The 27,500-nt window shown below is 42.8% G+C and overlaps 1 protein-coding gene across 1 annotated transcript in view; it reads right to left on the bottom strand.

The window, feature by feature from the left end:
• LOC308075390 (protein phosphatase 3 catalytic subunit alpha-like) overlaps positions 1-27,500 on the bottom strand; it is a gene marked incomplete at both ends in the record, with an annotated part of 45,055 nt that overhangs the window by 10,736 nt on the left and 6,819 nt on the right. Inside the window, 3 exons of the mRNA XM_080415244.1 lie at positions 356-467; positions 3,119-3,243; positions 6,561-6,761. Of these exons, the coding sequence (XP_080271370.1) occupies positions 356-467; positions 3,119-3,243; positions 6,561-6,761 (438 nt within the window). The remainder of the gene's footprint in view (positions 1-355; positions 468-3,118; positions 3,244-6,560; positions 6,762-27,500) is intronic.

The following is a 27,500-nucleotide window of genomic DNA, read 5'->3' as shown; positions in this document are numbered from 1 at the left end:
AGGAGAGCAGTGAGTATAGGGGAGGGGAGGGGAGGGGAGAGGAGAGGAGAGAAGGGGATTGAGGAAAGGAGATGGGTGTTTAGTTTTTATGTTTTTTGTTCAATTTGTATTACCGGTAATTATTTTCCTATTTTCATTCCTGATGTAATGAGTACTATGGATGCTGTTTACCTTCTTTGTATAATTTAAGAAGGCAACATTAATGAAAGAGTTAATACAGTACATTAGCAGAGAGAGAGAGAGAGAGAGAGAGAGAGAGAGAGAGAGAGAGAGAGAGAGAGAGAGAGAGAGAGAGAGAGAGAGAGAGAGAGAGAGAGAGAGAGAGAGAGAGAGAGAAAATACAGGTACTACTCACATTCTTGTTTGAAGGTGAAATATTCTGTCAGATGTCTACATTCATGGTTTCCCCGTAGAAGAAAGAGTGTCTTTGGGTAGAGGATCTTCAGTGACCACAGGTACAACACACACTGCAGCCAGGACAGGGCAGAGATGAACATAGAAAAAGTGTTAACCACAAAGGACATCACTAAACAGGGATGTAAGCAGAGAGTAAAGGAAACAATAATAACCTAATTTCCCTCATTTGAGAAATAACATTTTGCCCGGCTGTTATTTAAATAATTATGAAGTAATACTCCAAAAGTATTATTTTGGCATAACTTTCTCAATCTTCTTCAACCGAAGTATGTTTTGAGATAATGAGAAAATGACCACTACATTACTGTCCCTAGGTAAATGTGTAAAAGGTAGCCTACTTATTCATTCCAAAATATAAACAACCTATATTTAAATGCTGCTGCTACTACTATTATACTGTTGCTACTACTAGAACTAATACAGCTATTTTAACAAGGCTATACTACTAATAGACAACCAGTTGTTTTAAGGTCAGGATGAAATCCCATTTCAGTTTTTATTCTTCTGTGATCAGTTTGAAAACGTAAGCTTTGATGACTACAGTATGTGCTTCCATTGATTAAAACCCTCTTGCACGGCAGTACTCATCCAGCCCAAGGCCTATTGCTGTTTTGTACTGCTTTTTATTATTTGGCCTTGAAATCTGTACGCATACTGCATGTCATCCCACGTGGAGCCGAGTGCTTTCTGCACAGCGCCTTCCTCCTGAGCATACGAGATTCATTTCTGGTAGCCTTATTGTATTACTGTGTGCCTGCGAAGAGTATAACATTTTCAATAAGATAGTAATGTTATCGTTGAGCACAACATACTACAATTATTATTGCCCTTTCTGAACCCTTCAAGGGATAGAGCATTCATTTGTATTTTTCAACCGGTCGGGGTGGCTTACACAGTAAATAGTAGTGAGGATATTACTGTGTGTTCATTTGTACTATGTTACTAGAGAGTGTTTCCTATGGTATACAAGGTGTTCTCTCACCTTGATACGGTAGTAGACTTCTTGCTCTACATTTAGTCCAATGTCTGTGTGTCCTTGGTGTGTTCTAGGAAGGTGGCCTAAATAATATGGCTTCCTTCTCTCCACCCCTCCAGAATTCCACACAAGTGGTGTCATTTACAGAATGTGCACCCGGTGCAACACGTCCCATAGTGTTCTAGCGGCTCATAGGCCTTATGGTGCAGGGTACAACATGTTCTTGTATTGATCAGCCTGAGCTAGCACTGAATGAACTCCATGCATTTTCAGCTGAAATGAGTGGGGAAAAAAAGCAGTGCTCTACCTCAAGCCTGATTTATATACTCTGTTGCTCACTCACACTGAGGACGCGTTGTGAGCTTGTAGATCTGCTATTTTTGGCGTTGAAATTAATGAAGTATAAATTAAGCACCCCCCCTTCTCTGTCTCTTGTGCTCGATACAAGTATATTTGATCCACCAGTAAACTTAAGACTGCATGCTAACAAGAACCTAGGATTCTCAGAATCCTTGGTATTCATAAAAGCAGTAGGGGAATGTTTGAGGTTGTGGGTCAATATTCTTACGTAGTATGTGCTTTGCTTTAACATTGGTGATAAATAGTCAGAACTTATAAATCCTAGCGCCTTGGGCTGATTGGGGCTCTAAAAGACGACAGTTTATAGTTGCTTTATGATAATATAATAATAATAATAATAATAATAATAATAACTTTATTTATATAGCACCTTTCTAAACAGAAGTTATAAAGTGCTGCACGGACAAATTGCACATTAAAACCAAAAAGCTGATTCAGAAATTCAACAAGAAAAGAGGCGGATTAAGCTGTTTAAGAAAGGAAAAGGGAGAATATATAACATGGACGGATGCTTTACAAGAATGCTTTTCTGAACATACATGTTTTCAGAAGCGATTTAAAGGATAGGATAGTATCCGCTTGTCGAATAGACTTAAGTTGGGCATTCCAGATTTTAGGAGCTCGAACGGAGAAGGCTCGTTCTCCCTTGGTTACAAGGTGAGTTTTGGGGACCTCTAGGAGAGCCCTATCTGAGGACCATAGGGCAAGGGGAGGGTCATAGGGGGACAGGAGTTCAACGAGATATTGTGGTGCAAGACCCTTTCGAGCCTTAAAAGTTAATAAAATAATTTTAAAATCAATTCTAAAAACAACTGGAAGCCAGTGAAGAGTAGCCAGGACAGCGGTTATGTGGTCCCGCTTCCTGGTGTTAGTCAGAAGCCTGGCGGCAGCATTCTGGACTAGTAGCAGACGGGAAATGGATTTCTGGGTTAGGCCAGTGTAAATTGCATTACAATAATCTAAACGTGATGTGATGAAGGCATGAATGACCTTTTCTAAGTCGGGAACTATTAAAAATGACTTGATCTTTGCTATGTTTCTTAGTTGAAAGAAGCAGGTATGCTGGACCGGTGCCCTTTGGGCACCAGCCTACTCGGGGCCAGCCGGCCATGCAAGTCGGGATCGATATACACGCCACACTCGTTGTGCAATACTCCTGCTATCTGATGTATTGATACGCACGCACGCACGCACGCACGCACAGTCACACACACACACACACACACACACACACACACACACACACACGCACACACGCACACACGCACACACGCACACACGCACACACGCACACACGCACACACACACACACACACACACACACAGGCCACTTTATTGTAAACCGTGTAGTAGGTGAGTTCTAACCTCAATACTGAAGTAACCTCTGTCCACGTAGTCCCCTAGGAAGAGGTAGCGTGTATTGGCAGGAGAGCCTCCTACTTCAAATAACTTCATCAGGTCAAAGAACTGGCCATGGATGTCTCCACATACTGAGGACACACAATAGAACAATGGAAGGCTTCATCAACACAATGGCATCATGGATACTGTTCATCATACTGTCAATTATATAGCAGTGTTTCCCAACCTGGGGGTTGTATTCATTGTAATTAATAATAATATTAATGATGATAATAATACATTTTATTTGTAATGCACTTAACATTTGAAACAAATCTTAAAGTGCATGGCATAAAAAAGTAGGCTTAATGTATGCGTGCACATGTGGCACAAAGGAAAACCACTGAAATATAGTTCCATAGGACAAAGGAGAAAGTGCATGCAAAATGTTGTAGACCTCTACACTGTCAAATGCAGTTTTGGCAATGTGCATAGAGGTACTGTAGAGTCTACAGTACCTCTATGCACATTGCCAAAACTGCATTTTCCATGTGCTGGAGTTGTACAGTAACTAAACCTAAACCTCTTCACACACTGCTCATAATTCTCCCAAATATTTATTTTCATTTACAGTGTTTCAACAGTCTTCATCAGGCCAAATCTTTTCACAGAAAGGAAATGCTCTCCATAGATTATATATTATGCTATATTATTTTGAAACAAGATTTTGCCTTTAGGCAACACCGGGCGGTACATTCTGGTAAGGTGCCTGGGTACCTAGATGAGGGTACCCTATCCCCCTTTTCTATGGATCATATGTTGAAACTATTCTCCAAAATAATGAAATATTTCCCTAAAATCAAGTTTGCAGTTGGAAACTACCACCTGGGCTGGTCAAGTGAAGCAGTCGTACCATTGTGAAAGGTACTTACACCTAACTATCTATTGTGCTGACTGGTTAAACGTATTATGTTTACTGTATAGTATTGAACATGCAGTATATTAATAATTCATAGCAGTGCTTACTGCTTTCGGAAGTGACACCAGGTTTAAAGTGGTTAAAATTGAGAGAATACTAAATGGTGCACATGACTGTGTCTGTTTGATCAACAGCCTGCATCACGTGACTCTGAAAGACTGTCAGTTAAGCTTGCATTTGTTCACCTGCCTCCAAGTGTTTGCTTCCAACTTGATAGCTCTGACCCCCAGAGGATCTCTATAGGGCCTTCAAATCAAATTCATACAGTTTGTTTCTTCAGTGTTGCCGTGACTTAGTCATCACTGAGAGAATGTGAAACAATTCTCCCCATCGACCATTACAAAGTCAGTTTCATAAATGTAATAAAATGTAATAAATGTAACAAAAGTTAGAAAAGGACATAGATGAAAATATTATAATAATATATATTTTAATATATATCTAAATTGTTATTTTGGAACCCTATTTTTTCACCCAGTGCCAATGCCTAAGCTTGTAATCCTGGGCGCTACTCTCTTAAATTCTACTCACCACCAGTTACTTCTTCTCCTATTTCAGACTCCATCTACCACTGAATGTACATTAGTGTCAGATGAAATTACATTAAGGTAAACTTTGACTGGCAACCTTCCCGTCACTGTCCAGTTTGAAGTCACATCACAAAAAAAATAATCTCATATGACGTTTTGCACGGCTCTCTGTGGGGTTCTCTAACCTAGAAAGGTCTGAGAACCCCAGCACTAAGCTGCTTATGTTGGCCTGTCTCTCTGTCTGTTTGAATGTCTCACTTACTGTCTGTGCGTGTGTGTGTGTCTGTCTGCACCTGTGTGATCTGAATGATTCTCTCACTGGGTGGGAACTGGGAAGTGCGCCCACGCTAAATTATCTCTGCTGGTATTTGCATGTACACCTGCACACGCATACCTACATACATGCGCACTTCCACCCACACACATACAAACACATACTTGTGAGTATGCACATGGACAGACTACATGTTCAGCGTATTACACACACACACAAATAATGAACAACATAAAACACAAACAGTAAACACAAACAGTAAACGCACGCACGCACGCACGCGCACGCACACACACACACACACACACACACACACACACACACACACACACACACACACACACACACACACACACACACACACACACACACACACACACACACACACACACACACACACACACACACACACACTCTTATATTGTCTGTCTGCTATCAGCCTTCCCTTCAGGAACCCATTATTCATTTTACTCTCCACCACTCACACATTTTCCATCCGGCCTCCGACCCTGAGCTCTCTCTCTACAGTTCATTCCATCTCCCTGGGAAAGGAATGCATGCTGATATGAGCAAAAGGCAGTGCTTGCTATTGTGAGGTGCCAATTGATTCTCTCAGTGAAGTGCAACCGAACAACAGTTCATATTATCGTATTGTCAGACACGTTTATTAATGAATTGAATGAATCCATCTAGCCTCCAATCCCAACCTTGCTTTCTCTGTCTGCTTTTGTCGCTGTCTCAGCATGCTGAGTGGTTTAGACCTTCAATGTGTGATCGAGCACATGTACTGTATTGTGTGCACATGCCACCTATTTTTGCATGGGTGGTAAACACCCCCTATAGGGTCTGCTTCCACTCTCCATTCATATAGAGATTTTTTTCAATATTTCTCATTACACTCCCTCCTACATCACCCTACTCCTGGCCCACCTCATCTCACCCCATCCCACCTCACTCCATACCATCCCCCCCCCATACCATACATGGGCAACTGGCGGCCCGGTGGCCACATGCGGCCCCCACCTTCACTTAATGTGGCCCGCAGGTAAATATCAGAATACTGATGTATTATTGATTTCAGCTGTTTACAATTGCAAACATGACCCGCTTTAATTACGTCTTTTTTATGTCCAATGTATTTGTATTTAAGTTCATAAAGTTAACATAACTATAACTAAATGCATTTGAAATTAAATAAAAACAATATTTTTCAGGATTCCACTTAAAAAATAGCAAAACTAAAATCTGAATTCCAATAAAAAAATAGCAAAAATAGCAGATCTACAAGGTTCACATCGCATTGCGACGCGTTTTGAGCTTGTAGATCTGCTATTTTTGCTATTTTTTGTGTGACATAGAATGGCCCGACAGTATATGCAATGTGGCCCTCTGGAGTGAGTGTGGAAATATAGTGGCCCTCTGCATCATCAAAGTTGCCCACCCCTGCCCCATACCATCCCCCCCAATCCCATCCCACCTCACCCCATACCATCCCCCCATATCCTATCCACCCCACCCCAACTCATCCCAACCCACCTCACCTCACCCCATCCCACCTCACCCCATCCCACCTCACCTCACCCCATCCCACCTCACCCCATCCCACCTCACCTCACCCCATCCCACCTCACCCCATCCCATCCCATCCCAACCCCATCCCCTCCATGAAGGCTGCTATCATACCCGTGACGGGAGCCTCGATGTCCAGCATGGTGCGTTCCTGACGCAGAATGGCGGCCCCCTCGTCGATGATGCGCAGCGCCACTGCTTCCTCCAAGCGGCCCTCCTTGGTGAGGTGGGCTTTGAGCAGGTCCACCCGCGGCCGGCCTTCTGCATCAAACACCTCCTTCATGGACAGCCGGTGGGCCAGGGGGAAGGGGACCGCTGCGGGGAGGGATGGAGTTGATGGACAGAGGCCAAGTGGTGATAATTGATGGAGGGGTCAGGTGAGAAAATATGACAAAACAGAGAGCATGAGGGATGGAAAGAGAGACAGACAGCAGAAGGGAATGGTGAAGAGAGATGGAGGGGGGGCAGGTAGGAGAAATGGGGGAGGGATTAGTGGAGTTAGAGGGTTTCCGGAGAGGATGGAATTGGATTGGGGACAGAGAAATGCATAGATGGATATATGTTGGACAGGAAGAATTTAAGTGTAAAAGAAGAGAAGGAGAAAAGAAGACGGATTACGTCAGGAATGGGAGGCAGTGGGTGGAAAGGAAGGGCGTGAGAGAGAGAGAGAGAGAGAGAGAGAGAGAGAGAGAGAGAGAGAGATTTATTATAATTAGCACATTAATTGATATTCCCCATTTTCTTCAACAAGCCTGCCTATAATTATCAGAAATGCTCAATCATCACCATTATCCTGAACTCACCTCTGTGTGCATGCATTTGTATGTGCAGGTGTGTGTGTGCGCAGGTGTGTGTGTGTGTGTGTGTGTGTGTGTGTGTGTGTGTGTGTGTGTGTATTGTTGTATACAGTGCCTGCACACACACTGTGTGTGTGTATTCTGTCTGGGTGTTATGGAAACCGGCAGGTTGAATAGAGGCAAGGGGGCTGCCAGAGTTATTATCAGGGGCCTGCCTGCCTCTCTGTGTCCCTAGCTGCTTCTGTTCTGCAGTAGTGTCTCTCTGCCTCTCCGCCTCTGCTCTGCAGTAATGTCTTTCTTACATAATGAAGGCCCCCGGGGTGCTGCTGGAGAGGGGGGTTGACTGACGACGGGAGTGATACAGCAAGAGCGCACAGCTGCACGTGAGGAGGCTCACACGCACACACACACACACACACACACACACACGTTCAACAAACCCTGGCGCAAATTCTGACAAAAACAAAAGGCAGAGGTGCACTGGCGCATGCGCACAAAATGCACCACACAATGCCGTTAATACGCATGATTGAATGTGCGCGTGAACACACACCCACAGATGCACTTACTGTAAAGCACACACACGCGCACACACACGCACGCACACACACACACACACACACACACACACACACACACACACACACACACACACACACACACACACACACACACACACACACACACACACACACACGCACGATCATAAAAAGGTATTGTTGTGCAGGATCCACAGAGTCTGTTGAAGCCCCATCAGTGCTAACACAGATAATGGCCTAGATTACACTCTGAAAACTAGGGCTTGTCTCTCTGTCTCCCTCTCTAACCCCCCCCCCACCCTCTCCTTCTCTCTCTCTCTGTCTCCATCTCTACCCCGCTCTCTCTTCTTGATCAGTCTTTCCTTCTCTTCTACTCTCACTGTCTCTCTTTCTCCTTCTGTCTTCCTCCCCCTCCATCCCTCCATTGCTCTCTCCCTCTCGATCCGTCTTTCTCTTTCTATCCCCCTCTTTCTCTTACTATCTCCCTCTTTCTCTTTCTGTTCCCTTGTCTACCCCCCCCCCCCCCCCCCCCATCACAAACACACACCGCTGTTCCTTTTCTCTTTTTTCCCCCCACTTCTGTTTCTCTCCTCTGTTCCTTCTCGTTTCTATCCGTTCTAACTGGCCATTCTCTTCAGACACTGTGTACAGTATGATGCTTAGCGTGGTGCTGATCACTCTCCACAGCAAAATCCTGAGTGTTCTTTTACTGTAACTGGGAATTAAATGAACATTCAGGATTTATTTCCTTACATGGGATATTCACATTGTTGGTTTTATGTTGAAAGGATAGCCAAGTGAAACAAGTTATGGATGCTAAAATATCAGGACGATATAATCAGCCCTATTGAACGTGTTGTTGTAAAAGGCACACGTTTTGCTTTCATAATTATAAATTAGTGTTTATTTAATGTATTTATTTATTTACCAGGGACCGTGCACATCAACACGTCAGTTTCCACATCCATGTAAATGAGCCAGAGTTAGCCAAAAGCTAATTTTCATCTGTAGTCCCTGAGCAGGCTGTTAAAAAGTGGTGATACAACTATCCATACAAAAACAGACATATTTTCAATACAAGACAAGTAAACATAATTACATAATTATTACAGGAGACAGAACAATTACAGTAAAATATGACAAATAGAACTGATAATTACCCATGATTACAAATTTGGTTTGCTTTAAGCCATCTCTTAAGGTTGAATTTGAAGGTCCAATAGTCGGTGGTCTCCCTTACTTCGGTAGGGAGACTATTCCAGTGATGTAGGGAGACTATTCCAGTGATGGGAGGCTCTAACAGAGAAGACCGTTTTACCAAACACACTATGTCCGTGTTGTGCCTAGAGTAGAACATTCATGTAGCATTAGCTTTGTTTTTTACCAGAGAACCATGCAGTTCCACCTGATCCTCAGACTGCTCTAATGTTAACGGGCCATCTGAACCTTTTACTGACATTTTTTTGAAATTCCATAATCCTGTAAGACTCTCTTATGTAATTTGTTTAGAGGACACCAAAAGGGCTGTAGTACTAGTACACACTGCAAATGAACAGACTTTATAGATAGAAGAACCTCGTTATGATTGGAACTTGCTAACTTGGCTGCAATATTTGTGGGGCGGGGAGCTAAAACACAAGGAAGCAGAGGGATGCTTATCAATTTATAGTCTATCACAGAAGTAGCATAAATTAAAATCAAAATAAACTTATTTGACATTTTAGATACAGGTACAGATATACACGTATATACCGGTGTATGCGTATATATATATATATATATATATATATATATATATAGTTATGACCCTGGCCTAGGGAACATAGCAAAAACAAGGGAGACGCAGTGTAAAAAGTATACTTAGTATTTATTAATGATCAAAACCCAAATCAAACAAACTAGAATTAAACAGATGAAGTGTGGAAATCAGTAGTCAGTAATGTAATGCGTGTATGGATGAGTGGATGGAGTAGTGTGGGTGCGAGTGTTGTATGTATTAACAACTGTTGGAAGGAGTGCAGGTAGAGAAGTTGCAGAAGTCAGGGATCTGCCAAATGACTGGGGAGCAGGCTTTTTATAGGGGCGTGAGCACCCGGGCCCAGGTGCGCGCCAATTAGCCTGATGACCTGCATGACTCTGCTCCCCAAGTCCTAGGAACCAAATGGAAACGATTAGAAAGGCAAAGCAAACACAACTCATAACCAAATAACCTAAGTGAAACATATGAAGGTGAAATACATGTAGCTACACTATACAGGGAACCGTCACACCCCCCCCCCCCCCCCCCATAAAGACGGAGTCCCAAAGGGAACACTGGCACCTAGTCAAACTCTTATATACACACTCTTAACAGAATTAAGGGCGCTCCTCCAATGGCCAACACCCCGCCCCCCTCCACCCAAGCATTTATGGGATGAATGACAAGACAAGAGAAGGAACCACAGAATACCTAGAACCTTACTCATCAGAGACCGGAATAGCGCGTTCGCCACCACGTCCTCCATTTCTTTACTATGTCCGAAGTTAACGAAGAGGACCACCACCCTCTGGTTCGGCTCCTACAGGAATTCAGACAAATGAGACTCATGGCCAGTATAACTTATCCGAGCAAAGTAGGCTGTACCTACACATATTAAAGCATTCAACCAAACCCCGCCTCCCAGCCGTTACGGCCTGGCGGAGACATCCATCTCCGCCTCCCAGCCGCTCCATGCCTGGCGGATAGGCTATATACACCTATTTCACAATTGTAAGCTTCAACTCACAGATCAGACCAAAACAGAACAGCATTCAAAATCAACAAGAGAAGAGAAGAGAACGAGACCCGAACATATTATGGACAATTTGTATTCCATCGGCCACCACTACCAGACTCATTGAACTCCTTACCACCGCCTGCCCGAAACTCTCCCCGGTGCGTCAATACGTAATCGTCAGCGAGAGCTGCTGCCTCAGCCGCGTTCCGCGCCTTCTGTTCACTGATATAGGTTGCCACCTGGGACAGAATCTCTAAACTGCTCCAAAACCATCAAGTCGCATAAGCCTTCGTAATCAGTTACCTCTGACGCGGCACACCAGTGAGTGAAATGGGTGTTCAAATCACAGGCAAACTCCAGATGAGTCTGCTTCTCACCCTTTCTCCAAAATCTAAAACGCTGACGGTACGCCTCAGGAACGAGCTCATATGATTTAAGCACCGCGGCCTTCACACAGGAATATTTCTGACTGTCAGTTGCACTTAAAGCTGAAAAAGCCTCTTGCGCCCTGCCAGTCAAAACGCACTGTAACATTAAAGTGCGCACAGAGTCTGACCATTTACGTGCATCGGCCACACGCTCAAACAGCGCAAAGAATCTCTCTGGGTCCCGCTCTGAAAACTTTGGCATTAGCTTTAGATTACCAGAAATGTCAAAAGACGGCTCTGCAGGTTCTGATGCATGTTCCGCATCTGGCATTTTACCGTCCCTTATCAAATCCAACCTGGACTGCTCTACTTGCACTTTAGCCTGTTCAGTCTGCTGTTAAATGTTTTCAATCACATATTGCGTGTCTAGTCTCACTCTGTCCTGCTCAGCTTGCAACTTAATTAACTATTTGTTGCTCAAATGTTAATCCTGGGGCCAATACCACAGGTGCAGGAGGCACCACCACCGCGGCATCTAAAGTGGGGGGAGGAGGTGAAACCTCCTCTGACGGTTCCACAAGTGAAAACAAATCTTTTCTCAACACAATCAACAAAGTCTCTTTTAACCTTTTATCACCAGACTCCTCTGAGGGAGAGCCCATGAACTCTTCTACAGTAACCATCCTGGCTCATGTGTGCTTAGTTACTACCCAGCTGGTAAACCAAATTCACAAAAAAAAGATTATACAAGTGCCCCTCTATTTATTCCCCAAACTAACTCCACCCGTCTTCATGCCGGTTTGCGGAGGGTATTTATGCACTGAAGGCCACCGCAAAGGCCTAGCTCATACCAAGGGGTAGGAAAAGCAACCAGTAGCTGGCGACCTGCATCCAGCCCTTAGCTGTGCCCCCGAGACGGAATGCGCACGCACCTGTACACACTCGCTATCTACTGCCGCTCCTTGCACATAATCCACCCCCCAAACTAAACCCCGCTACTATTAACCCCTATTTTGTTAAGTAAACTAAACCTAACAGGGACACTCATATTAGTTCAAACAAAAACCAGCAATGCCAATTCTTTTTTTTTTACTTAGCAGCACCAATAATACCAGGGGAAAAAAACTCCCCACCTGCACAAATTTACTCAAATACTAACTTTAACCAAGCAAATTCACTGCATCTCCCAAAACAAAAAGCGTGCAAGACCGCTCTGTTTTGCTACTCACCAGACCTTGCCAGTTGAACAACCAGGACTGCAAGGGAATCCCCGGAACTCCCCACTGATGTCACTTGATTCACAAAACCATGTGCAAAAGAGCCATCAATTAAGGGCCAATTGAGCCAATTGACTACCGCAGTGCAGCGCAAACAAATGTAGAAGGAAGAGTCACTTGACACACCAAAATTACCGCACTATCAAAATTCTACGGAACGAGCCCCCATAGACCATATTCACATGCGGCCATGTTTCTATGAAGTCAATGAAAGTAGCCACCGTGGCGGCACTTTCAATGTTAAATTCCAATATGGCCGCTGTGTGAATATGGTCTATTTTGTTATGACCCTGGCCTAGGGGAACCAGGGAACATAGCAAAAACAAGGAAGACGCAGTGTAAAAAGTATACTTAGTATTTATTAATGATCAAAACCCAAATCAAACAAACTAGAATTAAACAGATGAGGTGTGGAAATCAGTAGTCAGTAATGTAATGCGTGTATGGATGAGTGGATGGAGTAGTGTGGGTGCGAGTGTTGTATGTATTAACAACTGTTGGAGGGAGTGCAGGTAGGTAAGTTGCAGAAGTCAGGGATCTGCCAAAAGACTGGGGAGCAGGCTTTTTATAGGGGCGTGAGCATCCGGGCCCAGGTGCACGCCAATTAGCCTGATGACCTGCATCACTCTGCTCCCCAAGTCCTAGGAACCAAATAGAAACACAATTAATAAGGCAAAGCAAACACAACTCATAACCAAAAAACCTAAATGAAACATATGAAGGTGAAATACATGTAGCTACACTATACAGGGAACCGTCACAATATATATATATGCGGGAACCGTCACAATATATATATATGCGCGCGCGCGCGTGTGTGTGTGTGTGTGTGTGTGTGTGTGTGTGTGTGTGTGTGTGTGTGTGTGTGTGAGACACACACACACACATATATATATACTGTATATAAAAAAGGATATAGGCTATTGGATATCCGAGAGGGGCATGCGTGTCCTGTTTGATTAAGCACTACACTATTGCTTCCTGGAACATCTTAAATCTACAGCACAATCAATGACCCCTGGAGGATGACAACTCAGGTCAAACAAATCACTGAAGGCCCCATAAGACTCGTCTTTAAGTCACCCTGAGATGACGTAACACATCCCAACACCATAAATGAATAGACCCTTCTTCTGGAGTAGTTCAAGCCCCTCGTACAGAAAGGAAACAGTACTGAGACACTTTTAAGACACCCTAAGATGTTATAAGACAAAATAAGACATCTAGGACGTCCCAAGATCCTCTGAGGCTTCCTGAGATAACAGTTGGGCCCTAAGACAACGTAGGTTCCATCAGGGTACCTATATCATTGGTTCTCAAAGTGGGGTCCGGGGACCCCCAGGGGTCCTTGTGGGGGTACCAGGGGGTCCCCAGCAAAATGTGTTAATATAGCGCCACAATCATTTTAACCACTTTAACCATATTTTATACTTTGGCTATTCAAAAATAGCGATAGTGATAGAGTGCCGCGCTATGAGCTTGTAGATCTGGTATTTTTGAAAAATCCCTGGCACAAAATATTTTTGAGATGGGGGGTCCGCAGTAACCTGACACCGTCAAATGGAAGAAGCTTGCGACACACATTTGTTTCACAGCCTACTTCCCATCTGAGACTCCGGTCGCAGAATCGATGACAGACGGTTTTTCTTTTTTTCAAGCTACTAGGCAGGTGATTGGATGATCCCGCCCCTAGCAGCCGCTGATTGGTTCGAACACGCAGTGTTCGGGCAGCTTTACTCCCTGCGCAATCCCAGACCTCCTTCCTGAAATCAAATGCAAATGAGATTTCCGGAGGGAGGGGGTTTACCAGGCTAGGTCCGCAGTCAAATACATATCATTTTAGGTTTCCTTGAAATGAATATGTTTGAGAACCACTGACCTATATGACCAGCCTCCACCCTGAAGGTGGAGTTGTTCCGATATCAATACCAGTATCGGAAAAGCTGCCGATACTACCTAAAATGCTGGTATCGGTAATCAGCGAGCATGCCAGTATATAATTATGTCATTTACATTACTGTATTTACATTTTGCATTTACATTTTGCATTTTGAATGCCTCAGTTGATGTTGCACTACTGTTTTATACTATTTGAATTATTATTTTACTAACTTGTAGCTGCACTTTAACAATTATTAATTTAATTTCTATTTATTCCTACATCAGTCGTTTTCAAACGTTTACATTTCAAAGACCCCCCATAACTCTGAGAGTGTACAAATGGAACCAAATGGACCCGTTGTACACTCTCAGAGTTACAGTAAGGGTCCATTTGGAATCCCCTCAAGGAACCCTGAGGGTCCCTGGACCACTGTCCTAGATTTTTTTAACATACTCACTGTTATCGGATCGGTACTCTGTATCGACCGAAGCGCAAGTTATGGGTATCAGAATCGGTATTCGGGAAGGAAAAAAAATCGGTACATCTCTACCTGAAGGTGGGTCAGGGTGGTTTCTCATTGATTCATAATAACAGGGTGTGCAGAGTGCTAGGATCGGCTTCTGTATTAATACTTTTAGAAGTTTGCACGACTCAGGTTCACAGAACAGAAGGCACAGAACAAGCCTTGAAAAGGAATTGTGGCACAGAGGCATTCATCAGGACAACAATGGTTGAAGAGGGCATTTCAAGGGCAATATGAAGATGGGGTGAAAGAAAACAGGCCCAGGTCAGCATGGTTAAAGATTTAAAGGACCCCCACGCTGTTCTCTGTAGGATGCAACGATATAGTGTACTGAGAGAGAGAGAGAGAGAGAGAGAGAGAGAGAGAGAGAGAGAGAGAGAGAGAGACTGTGAAACTGCAATTGTGAGAGCAGCGTGAAAGTAGGGCAGGTATGAGAACAAGTGGAGAGGAGCTGAGCTTGGGGAGAGGAGACTATAGTTGGGAAACTATACTTGGCATTTAGGGAGTGGAGGTAGGAGATCTATAGGACCAACATTACGGTCTTGAAGCTGACACATGATGTGATTGGATCAAATGTATAGATGAAATACCGGGAGAGAGTTGAGCAAGAGTTGGGTTGATGCGATCATTTAACATCAGATTTTGACAATCACAATAGTGATTCATTTCATCACATACATTAGGAGGACAGCTGAGATGGAGACAGCATATAGGACATAGGGGAATCTGAGGATGCAAGAGATGTGGGACTCAGTCTGTTCTGCAGGAGGTGCATGTAGGCCAAATGGTTGTAATCGCTACAGCATCACTTGCCAAGACAGCATGTTAGCAATCTGGGAACCCATCGCCAAATAAAAAGGAAAAACAGCACCCTCTGCTGTTTTTTATTTATTCATTTGGCTATGGGTGGAGCTGAACAGACGACCCGTGCTCAGGGAAACCGGGCTTTTGGTCTGCCTTCAGCCTTTCACTTCCGGTGGTGCGACTATGTTTTCATTCCCACAAACAATATTTCTCCAGGGAACACGAACACCATTTCTCCCAAAGAACATGGATCGTTTTGGTTATTAGCCCACTTGTTTCTATGATGAAAGAGCAATTTAAAATGTTACCAACTTTCCGTGGTTTTGTCGGCTTCGAGGACGCTATTGTTAAATGAGTTTCGGTTCGTTTCCAGTGGGGAACGAACAGCACACACGTAAATCCCGCCCACTACATTTGATTGGGTAAAGCGCGGCCTGCTTCCTGATCTGATGGCACGCCCTCTTGTAGCCAATGTGCACGGGTTTTCAACACGGCTACCGACAGATTCAAACGCAGAGCAGAATCTGTTCTTGACAGATTAGCATGTTAGTGACAGCTACACACAGAGAAATCAAAGGGCAGTTATGTACCTTAAAGGCTTTGCCGCCCCCACAGTACCCTAGTAGAGTACAGAACTGTATCTTTAAAATTGGTACATTTTTGTACCTTATTGTTTGTACCTCTGAAAGAGCATTTCTGTACCCCTAGTGTCAACACTGTACCTTCTTGTTCGTACATCTGAAAGAGCACTTATGTACCCCGAGTGGCAACATTGTACCTTATTGTTCTGTGTACCTCTAAAATAGCATTTCTGTACCCCGAGTGGCAACATTGTACCTTCTTGTTCATACCTCTGAAAGAAGAATATTTCTGTACCCTTAATGGAAACCTTGTTGTTTCAGAATATAAATTACAGCAAGTTGTAAAAAACTAATTGAAATCTAGTTTACATTATCCTGTATTCTTTAAAATTACAGAAGTTACTTGGCAGATCTAGTTGCCAGTAAATAGCCATTAATACTTAATTTTGTTGTATAATGTATTTGCAGTTAATTTAGCTTTTTACATTTTGAGTTTCAATCCAAAATCCATCAACATTGCTTTAGATCTTCTTCAACCACTAAATACAACCCAGTCATATCTGCAATAAAACATTTATTAAAACTGTTAAACATGAGGTCACACCCTCCAACAAGTTATTCATCCACTGTAGTATATATATTTTTTAATCAATAGAATATATTTACATGTCTAAAAGTGCACATACAAAATAAAGCATTTTCTTCTTCTGTAAAAATAAAAAATAAAGTTTGGCAAAAGGTGGAGGTAGAAAAACTCACAGAAAGGCAAACAAGTCTGTTAAGGAGCAAGCAGATTGATATCAAAAGTCAAAATAATATCAGGCAGGAGGTCTAAATCAATCAGCAAGTATCCATGAGGAACTGATGGCAGGTATAAAGCAGCAAGTATCCATGAGGAACTGATGGCAGGTATAAAGCAGCAAGTATCCATGAGGAACTGATGGCTGGAACGCAGCAACATGACAGCGGGGAACAAAGAACAATTATAAGTAGTGAAGGTTTGTTCCTAAATCTTAAAACAGAAAGCAAAACATTAAGAGGAATGGTCCTTTTTTATGCACATGACTTATGCTCAAACCCAAATCCTATAAAGTTAGCAGTTAATTCACCCAAATGCTCACTTTATCCTACTGCAGAACTACTTCCAATATGTTTATCATTATTATACAAGGAGGCAGATATACAATGTATGAACTGCCGTTGGGTGAATAACTGCTAACTTCGCTCACACATCATGGTAAAGGATTGGAAATTGACAAAATTGGACTTAAACATGGCTGGTGAATCAATATAACATCTTGAGTTACACATCAAGGTTCTTCTTCAAGCATAAAGTTACCTTTGAATGAATTCCAGTGTGAAGCAGGCTTTATCCTTGAACAGCTGTTTGTAGCCTATACAGTAATTGGTGCAACATTGTGTTCCTGTAAGGAATACAAATAAAATCAGACCCAATATCAAGTCACTCCTACCCATTTACTTACAAATATAACTATAAAATGCAGGCAGAAATGGTGTGCAAGTTCAGAACAGTACATCCATGAGGAACATATACCTGAATGGCAATGAGAGAGAAGTGTTTTCCCTGATGCTTCAGAGCAGGTCTGCAGGTGCAGGTCTCGTAGTGCCACCGCCTTTCTGTGCATGGCTACATCTGTCCTCTGCATACAAGGAACATGCGTTAGAATTTGACTACAATTTTGTGCACAACTCTGCATGTTTTTTTTATGCCATTGAAAAATCCTACTCCTGACAGGACAGTGCTCATGATCAATATGTGGAATGCCAATCAGGAAATATAACAAAAAATAGCCAGGCTGTCTGCAGGTATCAGAATATAAAAAATATATATAAATATAATACTTTTACAACCATGTTTTATTTATATATATATATATATATATATATATATATATAATAAATCAGGCTTTTATTCAATAGAGTAGGTTTAAACTAGATTATTCTAGTAACAGATTCCTTCAGGATAGATAGCAAGGTAGATAAGTATAAAGGTACATATTAGGTAGGCTTAGAGATGTATTATGTATAGTTGACTAAAATCCTTTGTTTATGTTGCAGAAGAATGACTAAATGACAAAACAAATTGATAAATAACATCAGATAACTTATTTTTACATACATTCAACTTTAGTTTAAAAGACACCCTGAACAGTTGTGAAAATATGGCCTTATTGTGTCCATGATGCCTTTTGTTTATGTTGAACCTTGAAATTATACCACGGACGGCACCATAAATAATGATAGCTTGCAATTTTACCTGGTTATTTAGGTTCTGTAAGAGGACTTTCAACTGCTTGACTGGCGCTATGTGCTCTGGAGCGGTACATCTGGAACAGGGCTCTGGCATTATCATCCAAGGATTTGTGGAACATTGAGTGGAAATCAACTCCAGTGATCCGTTTGAATTCTGCATACAACTGCAAAACAAAATGTGAGATTTTACATCCTAAAACAGATCAAGGTCACTAACGAGAGCGACAAACATGTAGCTTATGATGATTCACAAATCCAGAGTCGCGGCAAGGGCTCAGGAGAATGAGGATCCCCCGCTCTGCCTGGCTGTGTTGAAGTGTCCTTGAGCAAGACACTGAACCTATAACTGATCCCGACGTGCAGGTTGGTGCCTTGCATGGTTGCCTCCACCGTCGGTGTGTGAGTGTGTGAATGGGTGAATGCAATGAACATTGTAAAGCGCTTTGGAGAAAGGCGCTATAGAAATAAGCTATTTTTATGTAGCCTACTTGTTCTGTAAGTGTCTAACCTTACCTTTTCTACTAAAAGTAGGGCTGGCCATGGATATCACTGGGGTTACAGAGTTGGTTCTCAAATGCATGGTCTTTGACTTGGAAGTTTCAAAATCTTGGTAACTGGAATATTGTTATGGAGATTGTGGAAGCAACATGGTATTCACCTGGGTAATCTATTCACCGAAGGTAAATAGATCTGAAAGATGGCCTGCGAGTTGTAATGTGTAGTGTCTTATTTTGGGGATTGGGAATTAAATATTGAAACATGACATTTCAGCACACCTTTGGTTTTGAAAATACATAAACAATCTATGCATATGCAGTGCAGCATTCCATTCAAGTCATCCAAGAATCTCCTGCTTCACCTTTCCACAAGCCCTGGTAGACATAATGACAAAACAACAAACACATTAGTCGGCTAGCATTAATATAACATATATTATTATTATTTGTATTTATTCTTTTACTTGTAATTCCATGTTATGCTACTTTATACTTCCGCTCCATTTATGCTCTTTTAGAGGTACACAGAACAATAAGGTACAATGTTGCCAATTGGGGTACATAAATGCTCTTTCAGAGGTAGGAACAAGAATGTAGAGGGAAATGCTATACTTTTAAGTGAATTAAAATGTGAACCACATAAAGTTAAGCCTGAATTATACTTGTGTGTGACAGTGTAGCATGCTGAAAATAGCCGATATACAAGCGCCCGCTATCGTGAGCTTGTATATCCGCTATTTTTGCATAAAACTAATTACTCACTCATGTAAAATCATGTTAAATGTATGCCAAGATGCCCTTACATAGCAACATTAGCGGCTAGCACCAAACAACACTTGGGATTAATGTTTTTACCAATTTGGAAGAAAAGAAAACACAGCGAGTCTTTCTTACCTCTGCCTTGCAGTCTTCCACACCTCTCAGATATCACATTGAGACAGGGTAGACAATTTAAATGTTCCACCTCAGGCCATGTAGCTTGTCTCGGTTCTTGGCTCCAGACCAGCCTCTGACCAATGCAGGCTGGCAGCAGATTGATGTTCAGTCAGTCACAACAACTTCTAGTTTTAAGTGCTTCTTACTCAGAGTGTATCACTAAGTAGGCTAAACACGTTTGCTCAAAACAAAATATACTGTTAAATGAATCTGATGTACAGCAGGGATCTGCTGAGAGTGGTGTATGTTGAAGACATCCAGCACCTCCAGACAGAGACAGAGGATGGAGCAATGGCAACAGCAAGGACTGATGGGAAGGTGGGCGTGAGGGTGATGGCGGTGAGTCCTGATGGGAAATATCTGGCTGCTGGAGACCGCAGTGGAAACAGAATCTTGGACCTCCAGTTTGTAGAGGAGTTGATCAAGATAGAAGCTCTGACTCTTGACTCTGAGGTTCTGTGTCTGGAGTTCTCACCTCTGTCCACAGGTGTGAAGCTGCTAGCCTCTGCTAGCAGAGACCGACTGATTTCCATCTTTGACATGGAGAACAACTACAATTTACTGCTGATGGTTTATGAGCACTCAGGATCCATCACCGCTGTCTGCTTCACTGGTATATGTCCAGATATTCATATGGTGAGCTGTTACCCATGTGGTACCGTAAACTGTAGGCCTCAGGGATTGATCTGACCACAGGGACAACAGAGGCAGTATTCTCCCCCGAGCAGCCCCGCTCCCCACGGGGCAGGTGGGAGAGACGGAGCTCTCTGTTGCCTATCTGGTCGCATGTCGCCTCCCCCTCCCCAATACCATGGCCACGCCGGTGGAGTTGGAAGTGAACTTTCACCCTCACAGTCTGTACTTCCTGTTTCCTTCCCGTTGCTCTCCCCACTCAGCTGCTGAAGGGGAGTTTGGTGTCCAGGGTGCTCCTCAGACTCCGCCTGCTGTGTTATGATGTTCTGAGCAGGGAGTAATGTATAAGCAGAGCCTGAATGCCAAGATCAAATATGATATTCACACTTGTATTTACATTTTATAAATAAAATGTTCTCAAGCTATTATCTGATCTATTCATGAGTTATCTGAATGAATTAAATAAATATAATAATAATAAGTATTCTCCCCGAGCAGCCCCGCTCCCCACGGGGCAGGTGGGAGAGACAGAGCTCTCCGTTGCCTATCTGGTTGCATGTCGCCTCCCCCTTCCCCAATACCACGCCAACGGTTAAAGTTGATCACTACTTCCCGTGAAAACTCTAAATATGACTGTCCATCTTCCTTTCTGCCATTCCTAAATCACTGACGGTAACCCTCCGGCACCAGCTCGTATACCTTCAGAACAGCAGATTTTACCGTGGCATAACTTACACTGTCGGTTAGCGACAAGGCTGAGTACGCCTCCTGCGCTCTCCCAGTCAGAACACATTGTAGCATTACAGTACGATCCTCCTCAGGCCAACCTCTAGACTCTGCCAGTCTCTCAAACAAAGAAACGTTTCTGGGTCTCTCATTGAATTTTGGCATTAACCGCAAACTGCTAACTAAATCAAAAGGGCGCTGTCCAGACGATGAACGTACCTCACCTACCAACAGCTTCTGGTCCATCTTCCCTTACCAGCTCCAACTTCTCCCTCTAAACTAAGTTTTGCCTGCTCTGTTGTCTGCCTTAATTTTTCCACTTCAGTCTGTTGCTTGGTTCTATCCATCTCTAATTGTATTATCAGCTCCTTCTGCTGCTCAAAAGAAAGCTGTGCTTGCATGCTTTGGATCGGCAACGGCACCGCCTCCCTCCCCTGTTTCACCACCCGGTAAAACATCCAGATCCTTTAGGTTAACTATCAACATTGCTTTTAAAGTCTCCGGTTTGCGTCTCTTATCCCCAATGTCTATTTTATAGTGTTCTGCAATCTCATAGATTTGCTCCTTTGTGCATCCATCTAACAATGTCTCAGATGGAGCCACAAAACCATTATCAAAATCACTTTAATTCAATGGACATAAGTTAACTAACACACTGAAATACACTTTGATTAAGTACCCAGGAGCGTCCCCTAACTGCCTAAGTCAATCTTCTCTAACTCACCCCTATCTCTTCATGGGGTTAGTTGCGGGGGTATTTATGCACCAAATATACGCTGGGGACAACGCAACCAGTTAATAATCCCATTGTCAGCCACGTACCGTGCCCCCGAGACAATTGCTTCTACCGCGTTCACCCCAACACTACCAAAACAATACAAGAAAGAAAAAAACACAAAAGTTTAAAAACTAACGTGGCTATGCCTCACATGGGACAAACAGCAGCAGCTCCTATATGAATACTCAATCCTAGTACCAGTGTGTCAAATAACCTATATTCCATATATATTCAATTAACTCCATGCTTCAACAGAAAAAAAAGACGGGGAATAAAAAAAAAAATACTATTTAATGGTAACAAAACATTAAACAAATCAAAACATGCACGTCCTGACAAAAAGTTTAATGTCCAGGTCATCATAGCCCAAAAAAGGGAGACATATTTTCAATGTAATTACATAGGTTTAAAGTGCCCTAGTTGCTTCTTTTGGGCTTGTTTTTCTAGACCTATTTGCTCATTTCCTTCACAAACTCTGGCAACACTGGAGGGGGACCACCCCTTCCTACAATAAAGGGGGAGATTCAAGCACCGTTTTGAATCGTTCATCGTTGAATGGCACGGTTGTGTAGTTAGTAACAGTTACGTCTAGCAGCAGCAATGCATCCATCTCCAAAACAATGATCAGAAGCAGTCGAATTGCAGAAATAGAAAAAAGAGGCGGACGATCCATTTGTTGTGGCGCTGAACTACTTCTCAAATGGTGGGTTGTTGGGAGTGGACATGATGGTTGCTTTATAAACATGCATGTAGGTCAGTGGTTCTCAAACGTTTTCATGTTAAGGACCCCCAAATTGATACACATTAGCCCGTGGACGGTCGACCCCCATTTGAAAAGAGATGCCAGGGACCCCCATAACAGAGAATGTTTTTAACGGCAGTGATTCTCAACCATTTTAATTTCAAAGATCCCCAGTTTGATATATGCATCAAAAATACCATTTAACAGTAACAAAATATTAAACAAATCAAAACACGCACGTCCTGACAAAGTTTAATGTCCACGTCATCATAGCCCAAAAAAGGGAATCCCGAGCCAAGCCCACGCATCTGATTGGCCTAACTAGTACTACACAGAGACGTCACAGGGAAAACCCCAATTGCTTCCACCAGACCGTCTTTTAACACAAGACGCGGTAGGTGCGCGTAAACAATACTGTAACTTTAAATTAAACAATACTCACTTTTGGACGAGCCCCTATTTGTCATGGCTGGCTCTTGCCATGACAAATAGGGGAGGGAGACCAATGGAAAGTGTAACAAAGTAAATATTTATTAACTAATAAACTAACATTAGCAAATGGGAGATAACTGAAGTACAGGGACATCATAACAATAAAGGATCCAATGAGGTGTAGTAAATCAGTGTTGTAGGTGTGGATGAGTGGAACATGGTGTAGTGCAGGGTGTATGGATGGAAAGAATATTCAAATAGAACAACGCAGAAGCAGCTGAAGAGGACAGCATTCCTCTCTCCTCTGGCTCTCAACTCGGACTGATCATGGGCTGGCTTTTATACACTCCTGGAGGCACCAGGCCCAGGTGCTCTCCAATGAGCCATTAGTAGATAGACTGCCCCACCCTGTTCACCTAGAAGGAACAGCATGAGCAGAGCACACTCCCATAACTCCATATAAGGGAGTGGGGCATCACAGCTATGTAAATAGAATCTAGAAGGCTTCATTTGCGCTTAAAATGAGTCTTTATAAGCGACATAATATAATACAAACGTTTAGAAGAAAATTAATAAATAGCGTTTTTAAGATTAAGATTTAGTCTCAACCATAATGGAGGGTGACACTGTTCCACAGTTCAGAAGTCATATTCTACCAAAAATGAAGAACTAGGGTGAAAGCCTCACCCTGCTGAATTGAATAGCAGTGCTATCAGTCAGCACTGTTATCAGTTCAGAAATTATCAGAGTCTTCACTGTGGAAAAAGAGCCATGGACCGTATATGACTATTTGATTTTCTATTGAGTTATCGTATGATAATACTGCTTTTAGTTATGAGATGGACTTACGAACTGTGACATCTTATGGTGGCTTTTGTTCTGAAAACCTGATTCAATTGTTGCTCTCTTTGTTTGTTTCTGAACTTTTTTGTCCTGATGTAATCTCTAAGCAGCAATCAGCCATGTATACATGCCATGCATGTTTGCCTGCTATTTCAGTGTAACTAATAACCTTTCATATACTTCATCTATTGCATCTTCTCATGACACAGTGGTCATAGCCTGCTGAGGCCCCAACACCAGATCAGGTCTTAGACTGGTAGTAGCATCTTTGGCAAGAGGGCATGTTGATGCCCATAGGTCAACTAGGAGAAGCTAGGGATTGGGAGAAGCAAGAAATTTAGAAAACAAATTACTGTTCTGAGTCAATGCCAGTCAAAGAACTGATCTGGAAACGTGTTCTGGCACTTTACCAAGTAATAGCTCTTATAGTAATTATTTCCTCAGTTGTTTTCCTTCCTGTACAAAGCTAATCTGATGTGAGAGTTCTTCATCTCTAACTTATCTCTCTGTTCATGTGGTCTGAATTGCTGCTTAGGCATTTTAACAGTTATGTAACCAAGTGCACCATCTTTGGCAAAGAGTACATTTGCACCCTGTCAAGCTCTACCATTGCTGTGCTTGACCACAGACCACATGAGACTAGTGCAAAACGTCCAGCAAAGTATGAGCAACTACCGGGATCACTACCGGGATCTGGCCATTTCCCCAGAACAGCCATAGTCATTGCTTTGTTAGACAGTGTGGTGGTGTGTGGTAGCCTGGACCGGTTTGCATGAGCAAAGAGTTAATGTTGATAAATAAATAAATAAATGATGCGTAGCCTGCGAGCTAGTTCAGGCAGTATACACTCGAGAGGTTACACGCATGTGCAGCTCTGTGTGGGAGATGTATGTGACGTATCAAGCAGCTGATTAATTGGCGGTCTACTTAAGCTCACCTGATTCATTGCTCTTCCGCCTGTTGTATTGTCAGTGTTGCCACTGATGTTGTATACATTTACTTTGTTTGCTCCCACCACCACCCCAGCACCACCAGTAGGCTCTGATTTCCCTATAAGGGTTCTGTTTGTTATAGATGTATATCTCCCTGCTCTTAAGTGGTTGTCTGTAATGTTCTGAGCAGGGAGTAATGTATAAGCAGAGCCTGAATGCCAAGATCAAATATGATATTCACACTTGTATTTACATTTTATAAATAAAATGTTCTTAAGCTATTATCTGATCTATTCATGAGTTATCTGAATGAATTAAATAAATAAATACAATAATAAGGGTAATAATAATAATAATAATAATAATAATAATAATAACTTTAAGTACTTGGTATTTTCACCTTCACTTTAGTTTCTACAGTATAGGCCTATAAGTCCCAAGTAAGGAATCTATAAAGCATTAAAGTTGCATGATCAGCCAAAATATCTCACAATGAGATTTGTTTTGAGGGAGAACCTAAGAGGAAATCTATGACAGCTGGGTTTTCAGCCAAATCACCTAAATTTGTTTGGGCTGGCCTCAGAGCCTAACTGGGGCAGAATCTGATCACAATTATGTTGTTGTTGTTGTGTAAGTCCTCCCTAATGGCTAAAGTTAATTGTGTCGATATTTCATCATTTTTAGCAACAAAGGGAACACTACTCTCTTTCAAATGGCTAGTACGGGAAGGGACAAGTCACAGTAATCGCTGTCTGGATGAGGACATTTTCATGACTTTAACTGTGAATGACATGATTACAGATGTAACCCATTGTACTTTAACTATCCTGTTTTACTATCTGTCATCCCAAAGTTAACAATATAAATGAATTGGAACAATGCAACGCAAGCCTGTTTGCCTTACATCGGTGGTATGGGATTACCCCCATACCATTTCGAAAACACAACACAGTTCTGAAAAACTGTTCATGCATGCTTGCACTTAAATTATACTTGAGGGGGTGGGAAACCCCAGCTGGGGTGGGAAACCCCACCCCGGCTATTATGTAAGTGCAAAATAGCCGCCATGGAGATATGGTCAATAGCGAAGCATTAATTTACTGATGCGTGCAATTCATGCAGTAAAAATAGCACTTTCAAAATGACTGGAGCAGACAGAAGCATGTCAAAATTGCAGCACATAATGCACTGTATACACAGTATATGGCTCCAGTGAGGACGGTAGAGAACTGTGCTTGATTGCTTGCCCCAATTGTAGTTCCTTTTCAGTATGGTTGTCCATCTAGTGACTTTTAATGCTGTTGACATGTATGTCTATGAATGTGTCTGCATAAGTGAGAGTATATGTGTATGGCATATAAGTGTGTGTTTATGTGTGTATAAGTAATGTTTGCATGCATGTGTGCGTGCGTGCGTGCGTGACGTGTGTGAGTGTGTGCCAGCCTGTATCTGAATGTTGGGACTACAAGAACCCTGCATGAATAAATGAAAGGGGGGGAACAAAGGGATGAAAGGATGAGTGCAGGGAGTCAGAAGGGAAAGAGAGAGGCAGTTTATTAATGGGTTTTTACCAAGCAGAAACAGGGGGCACACACATGGTGAAATATGACAATGCATAATACAGCACAAAATGCTCAGTGTCCATTTAACTCTGAGTGTGTAAATATGTATCCTTACAGGTTCATTTGTTCACACTCAGAGTTAAATGTAACACTTCGGATTCTGCTGTGTTCATGCAATATACATGATGGTGTGTGTATGTGTGTGTGTGTGTGTGTGTGTGTGTGTGTGTGTGTGTGTGTGTGTGTGCGTGTGTGCGTGTGTGCGTGTGCGCGTGCGTGCGTGCGCGCGTGTGTGTGTGTGTGCTTCTTTACCATGCATGTTTGACCCAGATCAGCTAGATCCATGGGTCTTTGAAGGTGGGAGAGTGGAGGGGGTGGGGGGGTGCTAAAGATGTGTTTGAAGTTGTGCAATTAACGCACACTCCACACATGAAGAACCATCTGTGTACACACTTACACATACACAACCACATATACAGGCCAAACACGCTCGCACTAACGTGCACGCGCACGCACGCACGCACACGCACACACACACACACACACACACACACACACACACACACACACACACACACACACACACACACACACACTTAGAGAAACAACGGCCCATCCCCTAACAGCCTGTCCTCATTAGACAATCTCCCTTTCTCTCTCTCTCTCTCTCTCTCTCTCTCTCTCTCTCTCTCTCTCTCTCTCTCTCTCTCTCTCTCTCTCTCTCTCTCTCTCTCTCTCTCTCTCTCTCTCTCTGGAGTACCTTTTCTCTATATATAGTCCCTGCCCTGTCCCCACCCTGCCCAGAGGGCTGAGAGAGACCTGTTAAGGTGTGACCTATGGCTCTATAAGAATAATATCGCAACACACTCACCCACCGACACGAATACACATACACCGTACATGCACACACACTGTAACCCTGACTGTAACTGGCCCAGGGCTTCAGGGAACCATGTGGGGATGGGACAGCATGCAACACGAAAAGGAAATATGTCCAATGTGCCCCAAGCCTTGCCAGAGGTGATATGACTTTGTGCGCACGCACGCACACACGCTTGTGTGTGTGTGTTGTTTGTGTGTGTTCATATGTACATATTGTGTTGGATATGTCTCTTCTTAGCCCTAGTTTATGTGTATATAGCCAAAGTAGTATGTGTGTGTATATATATATA

This window comes from Gymnoscopelus braueri, assembly GCF_963280865.1.
Source record: "Gymnoscopelus braueri genome assembly, chromosome: 20".
Lineage (NCBI taxonomy): Eukaryota > Metazoa > Chordata > Actinopteri > Myctophiformes > Myctophidae > Gymnoscopelus > Gymnoscopelus braueri.
The sequence above is the reverse complement of the archived record's forward strand: the minus strand, read 5'-3'. Positions and strand labels throughout refer to the sequence as shown.